The sequence below is a fragment of the Acyrthosiphon pisum genome, chromosome X, assembly GCF_005508785.2.
Source record: "Acyrthosiphon pisum isolate AL4f chromosome X, pea_aphid_22Mar2018_4r6ur, whole genome shotgun sequence".
Taxonomy (NCBI): domain Eukaryota; kingdom Metazoa; phylum Arthropoda; class Insecta; order Hemiptera; family Aphididae; genus Acyrthosiphon; species Acyrthosiphon pisum.
This window is the reverse complement of record NC_042493.1, coordinates 126,111,272-126,120,518: the sequence shown is the minus strand read 5'-3', so window position 1 is coordinate 126,120,518 and position 9,247 is coordinate 126,111,272. Positions and strand designations below refer to the sequence as shown.

Sequence of the window (9,247 nt, the reverse complement as noted above, 5' to 3'; positions counted from 1 at the left end):
GGGCCAGTTCCAATCCCTTCTGTACTTCGCACAACCGCATATGGTTAACCAGTGGTTAGGCCTAGAGTGACATAGTCACACGCTTTTGCACGCGCCGGATGTTTATTGTCCAACATATATTTATTGTTATTGTACATTTGTGGTACTTCAAACACTAAATATAATGTCGTCAGCACAATTTCAATAGCGTCGTAGTACGCGGCTTTGTTTCCCCGACCCCCTCGGCCCTCCGTCTACCCAGCGAAACATAAACATAATAATAACATAATAATAATACGATAGTAATAATGCCGCGTCGAAGACTTCTATTTTGATCGGCACTGTTGCCTGTTCCGTCGCAATACGATCTGGGGAGACTTGAATTGGCTTCGACAACTTACAAGTATTAAAATGTTATGACGACGTACCTACTGTGTACGGCATAATAATATCCAACCCCACGGTCTAGCTAAGTAAAAAATAATAATAACTACACGACGGTGTGTGTGTACAGTATATCGAAGCAGAAGTTGCCTATTCAAACTGTAAAATACAAATAAATTTGTTATACGACATAACTAATTTTCTAATGTATCAATGTTAACTCATTGTAAACTCCTTAACATCAGACATAATAATGTGTAGATTCGTCGCATCGACGTTGCCAATAATACAAACAATATTACCGTTCTGATAGATTATTGTGTAAATACTCAATATTTAATAACGATAAAAATTAGTGATATCACAACAAAAACCCTTCGTAAACTACGTGTAAAAATGGCTAAGTAAAAAAAAATATATATATTTTTCGATACAAAAATATTGTTGTGTATTACTTTTTACTCTTGTTTCAGAACATAATAACTTGCATATAAAATATAGTAAACTTGATTTAAAGCCAAAATATCATTTTATGTAACATTACCATACTATCATTGAACAGTTAGGCCCTCTAGTTCATTTATGGAGTATGAGATTTGAAGCGAAGCATAGAATCTTTAAAACAGTAGCCAATACTACCAGCAATAGGCGCAATATTTGCATGAGTCACATATCTATTAAACATCAACTACAAATTACAATTGAATAACATGTTTCTTAAGGGCACATTAAGTAATGACATAGAATCTAGTCCTTCTAATGAACTAATATGTGACAGTGATGTTAAAAACATTAAAAACTTTCTGGAAATTGACTCATTTGATTCCTTAGTTTGTTGTTCATGGATTTCTATTAAAGGCACAAAGTATAAACATAAAGTGATCCTTACTCTAGACATTGATGAGAATAGTCTCCCCAAGTTTGGTGTCATAGATGCTATTTATCTTTGTAATAATAGAGTAATTGTGTTTCAGTGTTGTCTACTGAGTACAGTTATTTTTGATGAATATTTTTTTTCCTATGAAGTAAAACATAAAAATAAAATAAAGTTTGTCTATCATTATATTATGTTATATTCCCACATTCCCAATAATATCAGTATAATGTCAAATGGATCTTCATATGTGACATTAAGAAGTAGTATTTAATAATTTGATAGCTAATGTGTTAAAATTAATTATTTCTATTTAAAACATAGGAACTATTTCTTAAGTTATTATGTACCTACTTATAATTTATATTAATTATAATAGTCATGAGTTCTTTCATTATTTAATTTTTTTATTAATAATTCAATAATTTGTATTATATTATATAAAATAATAATAATTCAATAAAATAATAATAAATTAAACTTAAGTTAGAGTTGTATTTAAATAAAATATATATACATTGTTTGTAACTTATAATTGATATTTATATTTTTTATGCTTAATGATGGGTATATAATTTAGTATTTAACTATTATTCAGTTTATATTATACTTAAATAAATGATTATCTATATAATACCCATTTATATTTGTAATACTTAATAATGTTTTATATTTTAATATTTAACTTTTAAACTATTTATATTATACCTATATTGTAAACTAATAAACTACACGACTAATAAAAAAATCTTTAAATCATATATATGTATTTTTGTGTTTTATTTTACTTATTAATCCTACCATTTTTCCTGGCCACATAAACCCAGTTTAAATTAAAAAATGGTAATAATAAATCAACTACAGTACCTATGTATAATATAATTGTAATTATTACAAAACGATATGTAGTCTGAGTATAATGAAGAATGTAACTGTAGCATAATACATTGTAGAGGTTATAGTATAATACTGGTTGTTCTAACCAAATTATATATTGAATTTATCAGTATATTATTGCAATGATTGTAAACACTATTGCAGAAATTGCTATTAATTAGAATATCTTTTACCAAAGAGCAGTGTTTGGATTACCTAACGATCTGTTAAATCAACAACCGATTGTTGTTATAGTTCCAGAATGTTTGGTAACTTTTATCAAACTTAAATACTTACCAATTATAAAAGGTTCTGTTGCCACTATCAAAACCATGCTTTAGAGACTCGGTCTCAAAGTCTCCCCCGACGAGCCCTGCAAGTTGCAACCAACGACAACGTACTATCGTAATAACGCCGCGTCCGACGTAAATCCGGCGAGTCCGACATTTCTATTTCGATCGTCACTGTTGCCGTATACGACTCGACGAAACTGTTTTGTTTTTCGTCGGATTCTCGTAGGACACGGGCAGACGACGTGACACGGCCGTCCGACAACAATAATATTAATTATAAATTATATCAGTTCTGTTATTTTCAAAAATACCGTCGTGTTTACGTGTGTCAGTGCCAGCCCCGCAAATTATATCATGTTCTGAATATCACTATAACTATAAATAATCCTAATAATATTGTCCCAATTTATAGTACTCAAATGGCGACCCGTGTGGTAGTGTGATTTTCTTAGGAAATTGGTTGTTATCGACGAAAATCAAAACAGTAGGTAGCAATATTATACATACCTATATTTTACTCATTATTATTGGCCTGAAAATACTCAAACATACATTTTATATTCTTAATTTAATTATAAGAAAAATTAATCTGTACCGCCATTGATTATAAATATACTTACTATACTTGTAAATAGTCAATAGTACCACGTAGGTAGGTACTAGGTACCTACTTGGAAAATTGTTTATCGTCGACGACAGATATATAATATGATGTAGTATATTATCTGTGGTCGACGATGACCGATGACGGTACACAATACAGCTATAGTATAATAATATAAATATAATAATAATTAATAATATTATTTATTTAAGTAAGTAGGTGCTCATTTCGTGTCTAATATAAAAATAAAAATTTAGATATGACGTAACAAGACCTTTAAGTTTATTGACTAATATACAAAAAAGTAAGTCAGTTGGAAAATAAAATAAATATGGGGCCCCTCAAAATTCTGCACCGGACCCCGAAATCCATTGTGTCGGCACTGACGTGGTGTGCGTGTCACGTATTAATAATAATGTATTATTATTGTGTATAGTTCGCCGAGACGAAAATAATATGTTTTGACTGAACACGAAGTGCTGCCGCGGCAGTGCCGGGTACATTAAAAATTATTGTTTGAGCTCGCACAACAACGGCTACAAAAACTCCAATAAAAATCCCACCTCGTATACAAGTGTTAGATACAATTTGTAACGTTCGGATCTAACATATAAATTTATTTCGTGTCTAAGCATTGGAGTATTCACGGATTTGTGTTGGGCACATATGAAAATTAGCAAATTATTTCGATTTGGAAATTCTTAAAAAATTACGTTCTATGTAGATCTAAGATTTGAAATTTTTATACAATATTCCTCTGGAGTTTTCCTACATTTAACAAAATAAACTGGAATTCAAAATTAATTTTTTACGATTGTTTGAAGTTAGATATAATATGTTGTCAGTTGTTAATTAACAATTTCTCATTCAACGGTTTTCTTGTTTTGTCGTTATTCAAAAACTATTAAGTACTTGGCAAATGTTTATTTTATAATTTTCTATACATGATAATATTTTCAAAATATTAATAGCCATTTGAAATTTTCTTTTTTTTAGTTTTTATTCCATTAATTTAAATTCAATAAAAATGTATTCGTTGGGCCAAAAAGCTTGAAAATGTAATACAAGGCCCCTTATGCTATTATAGCAGTTGATGAATATTAAAGATCCATATGCACGATTTTTTTTATAAGCATTTAATGTTTATAATAAGTTGACAAAATTTATAAAAATCTTGAAAATGTTCAAATTTATTGTAGTCAAAAAATAATAAAATACCTATTTAATTTTTATAGCTACCTAAGGATTGGAAATTAAAAGCACGGATTTTCATAAACAGTTCATAGTGTAACCAACGAATCTAAACAATATATAAACACAGGAATGTTTATTGTGTTTCTGTACAGTCATTTTAAGTTCAAATTCGGATGATATTACATATTAAAACATAGAATAACCAATTTAGTTATTTTGATGTAACTAATAAATATATTATTATATTATTATGTTATTAATCGTATTATTCGTTGGACGTTAGTATACTTGATATAGGTACCTGGGTATATGAAACTTTTATGGTAGGCATATTATTATAATATTTTGTGCACGCGATGACATTTTGAAATGTAATTTTTTGGCAAAAATGAATTTATTCTACTTTTGTACTAATGTTCTAAATGTCTAATGCTTACAGAGTAAAATAAATTACTTTCATCACAATAATATCATCAATTAATGTTTGGTGGTTAGTAATATTATCGCACACTTATAACCCAATATTAAAAATAATAACAACCTTAATGTTCCTTTTTTTTAACAATTTTGGTAATCTATTACAGTGGCGGACTGGACGACCGGTCTACCGGGAAATTTCCCGGTGGGCCGCTGCTCGTATAAAATATAATTTATTAATATCACTATAGTGAAATTATAAATTAAAATATTATTTAATAAGTAATAAGTATGTAATATTATTAAACATAAAAACCCTGATGTTCTTATAATTCAATATTCTCATAATGCATATCATTGCTTGACCATGGCTTATCAATATTTATTGACATTGCCGTGTACTCAAGTAAGTTAGAACAGTTAGAATGTTCCAATAATTTGTATGCATTTTATTTTAAAGATCTAACTGAACTTATATAATTATTAATATAGGTAGCATGCGAAAGATCATTTTCTCAGTCGAAAAAAATGTTTTATTTAGTATTGATAATGATGATAATATTATTATTATTTGTTAATAGTATGTTAAAAACTAAAAGTGATATATTAAATAATAAACTTTCTCATTAAAATCAAATTGATTGTAGTTTAAATTATATACATACAAATTACCTGAGATATACTCTAACACATATTTTACAATAGTTATTTCATTTCGTTTTATATAAATTAATTAAAATATTTAAAAATGTATAAGCTAAATTGTGTTAACAAAAAAATATACATAATTTATTATTTTTTTGTAATTATTTTGCTCTGTATAAAAAGTATGTAGGTACTTAGTGTTCTAACCTAGCCGTATAGTATTTTTGTACACAATGTATAGGTACATATATTAACAAGTATAAGTATCTCAAGTATAAGGCATGTATCTATAACTCAAGTATTCGCTGATTGTGCTGACTGCATTATATCGTATTAAAATATGTAACGGTGATAAGTAATGCGCAATATAAATTATTCGAACAATTCACAGGCTTGTATTATAGTTGTATGTACCTACGTTAAACTCATATTTCAATAAGATAATAATACGTTGTAATATTAATGTTAATAATTCCAATTCTACCAATTCAAAATTTGACAAGTATATTATATGGTAATTATATAACTGAAAACAGATATTATGCGTAAATTTCCAACCTATAGTAACACTAAAATTATCGTTACTATTCTAGGGAAACCAACGGAGCTAAACGTGATCTGCTGAGCGTAAATTTGCTATATGTTACGCGCTTGTAAGACGGAGACAAGTAGACAACAAATATCCGTGCGGCGTCCTCTTAAATAATAATATTATTATTTATTAGTATAAAAAACTAAGCCGTCGCGGGACACCTGGCAGATGTGAAACATCAACAATTTTCTTTTGGTAATAATGTTTAAAATTGAAACGCCACGGCCAACATCTATAAAATTGTCCAGGTCGCTGGTGTCGACTACTCGTCTACACATAATATTATAATGTTCACTTTGACGGTTGATAATTTTTATTGAGATAACGTTCTCAAATATATCATAGGCGATCGGGTACTGTCTCAAGAATCTAACGGCATAATTATTAGTTTTTATTTTTTGTTTATTTTAGTGTATATATTTATTTTTTCCCCGAAATGACGATGTCTTCGAACGTCGATAACAATAACAAACCATATTATATACTCTGTTATTGTTATTACGTCTGGATATAATTAATTTAATAACTTTAATAACCTTTTGACGCAACATAATATTATTATCTTTCGCTGTGTGTTCCTTCAATATTATACAGAATGATTGAAAAATATAAAATTATTTTTATCACTAATACTATTGAATTTATTTTTGAAATAAAAATTATTACGAATAGTACCATCAGTAGACAGTAATTATATTTTATTTACTTCTACTCCTTAATATTATTTATAGAACGACAAGATTAATTATTATTAATTATATACAGAGGATACTACATTTATATTATAATATTATATAGATTGTAGAGCGCGGGTCGCCGGTGTCGACCGGACGTGTTTTCGGCGTGGAGATACGGACTACGCGCCGATAATTGCCGCGGAGCTCAACGTGATAAATATTAATTCGCGTATAAAGCAGCGAGTGAGTACGCCGATACTATTGACGGGGTCAGTGACGGATCCAGAGGGGGGGGGGGCTAGGACATCATTTATTTTTAAATATAAATATAATATATTAAATAACAAATAAACAAAATCTAAACTTCTTTTCACATTGTCAATTTATATATTATTAAATAATCAATAATGTATTTATCGCATTGATTACCTATTATAGGTACCTACTATTATGAGTTTATGACAACATTTTTAGTGAAGTATAATATATTTTATTATAATTGTATTTGTGTTGTAAAAAAATTGTTGACCCCCTCTCACCAGACCGTGGCAGATTGAGTCGACGAGCAACGAGTACTTAAAAAAAAATATAATTTTGGAGGGTATTTAATCGGAAGCCACGGCGCCGATTGAAAATACCCAAAACTCGATCATTGGATAACAATAATATTATTGTTGTCGACCGTCGTTATCGTACTGTGCAGTGTTGTGCACACCCGCATGTTCCAAACCGTCCTTTGCCATTCGGTGTTATTCAATATTTATAGAAGTAGGTATTATTTATAGTAATATTTATAAACGACGTTTCTACACGATGATAATATTGTAGTCATGGCTAAATTTAGCTACGACAATTTAGTCAATCCCGATTTCCGAGTGTCCTCCACTCGCCGGCGAGCGCGCCTTGTTCGATCTAAACGTTGCACACTACGGACGCGCCGCAGCGGGTGACATCACTCGCGGGTCGCGGTAATATTGCCCATTCATATTCACGTTCGTTGTTTCGCCCCCGTCGACAGGTCGCCGCGCGTCGTCGATCGCGCGCACTCTCCGGTCGGCGGTTATTGCTGATGGTCTTGTGCGGCGTCTCGGTCCACGAAGCTCGTGTCTCATACAGGTATGTGTATAACCTACGTTATGTCATAAAATTTAATATTTTAAACTACCTACCTATTGGAAATTCCGATTTCCGAGTCTTCGCTCGTCAGCGAGTTCGTCGTGTTCGGTCGGACGACCGATTTAAACGTTGCACACTACGCGATACGGACGCGCCGCAGTGGTGACGTTACTCGCGAGTCGCGGTAATATTGCCCATTCATAAATTTCACGTTCGTTGTTTCGCCCTCGTCGACAGGTCGTCGCGCGTCGTCGATCGCGTGCACTCCGGTCATTGCTGATAGTCTTGTGCTGCGTTTCGGTCCACGAAGCTCGCGTCTTATAGGTGGACCTACATTATTTCATCAAATTTCATTTAAACTGCCCATTAGCAATTCTGAATTCGTCAAAACACGTCTACGAGCCGCGAAGTGACCGGCGACAATATTATTATTGTTGTCGGTTGAATAATAATTTTCGAGCGATCACTGACTACCAATATTTTGTAGGTGAACGAGTCGAACGCAGAAAAATGTTCATCGACGCGGAAAAGCAGCAAGGCCAGGTCGTTTGGGCCAAAATGGGTAAAAAGTCCAGGCTGTGGGCCGGTATGTAACTTTATAATTATTACTAACTTAATCCGTGAAGTGTGAACACACTGTCCGGTTACAGCCGTGGCGGTGATGAACCGTACGGTTCGGCCGCAACATGTTGCGGTTGATGACAGCTGCGGCGGTTATTTTAGGACAAAATTACTTTTATCTATAGGTACACTTAAATAAATATTGAGGTTTCCAATAGAAGGATATTCTCCATAAAACCCGAGATAAAACCTATTATAGGTACTTTATTTATTTCTTTGAATGAAACTTTCTTTGGATTATAATTAAATAATAAACTATTTGTAAACATATATCTAAATGATACTAACGTAGGTACTAGCCATAAACTAAATCATATTTCATCAGCTTGATAGTAACGTATAAGTGTATAACAAAAAAATAAATAATATTTATGCCTGTTATGGTGTCCAATAGAATATTACTATTACCACGGTAGATTATAGAGGTATACGCACGGCCGTATATTCGTAATGCAAACAATTGTCCCAGTGAATGTGTTTTATTCGCAGGTTTGCCGCTAGATCAAGGTGCAGTCTTTTGGCCCTAATTTTCATGCTTGAAATACAGATTTCATACAATAAATGAACAAAAACTAGTCAAAAAGTCTCATCAAAAACAAAATTGTACATAAATTAATGTAAATAAAGACATGCATTATAAATTCGACGTTATACTAGATAAAATGTACACATTAACAAATTAAGGTAAAATTATAAAATCAATAAATAATAATGGACAATGCTACTATGCTAGGATATCAATTAAAATAAAATGTAACTTTTTTATTACCTGATTATATATTTTAAAAGTATTTAAAACTAAGTAACACATAATTTAGATTCTTTTTTTTTATTTCTGGATATTTTTTTGGATGATCTATTTTGTTCTCTTTCGTATTGCCTCATTCGCATACAAATGTAATAATGCAAACAACTTGCCATCACACTACTTTTGTGTTTGTCACATGGAAAGTTTAAGTTCACATTTATTATGAT

At 31.0% G+C, this 9,247-nt stretch overlaps 1 protein-coding gene across 1 annotated transcript in view; it reads left to right on the top strand.

Moving 5' to 3' along the window:
* Positions 1 to 7,441: 7,441 nt before the first annotated feature.
* Positions 7,442 to 9,247, top strand: part of LOC100568466 (DNA (cytosine-5)-methyltransferase 3-like) — a 20,140-nt gene continuing 18,334 nt past the window's right edge. Inside the window, exons 1-2 of the mRNA XM_029492791.1 lie at positions 7,442 to 7,651; positions 8,139 to 8,237. Of these exons, the coding sequence (XP_029348651.1) occupies positions 8,162 to 8,237 (76 nt within the window). The 5' untranslated portion in view covers positions 7,442 to 7,651; positions 8,139 to 8,161. The remainder of the gene's footprint in view (positions 7,652 to 8,138; positions 8,238 to 9,247) is intronic.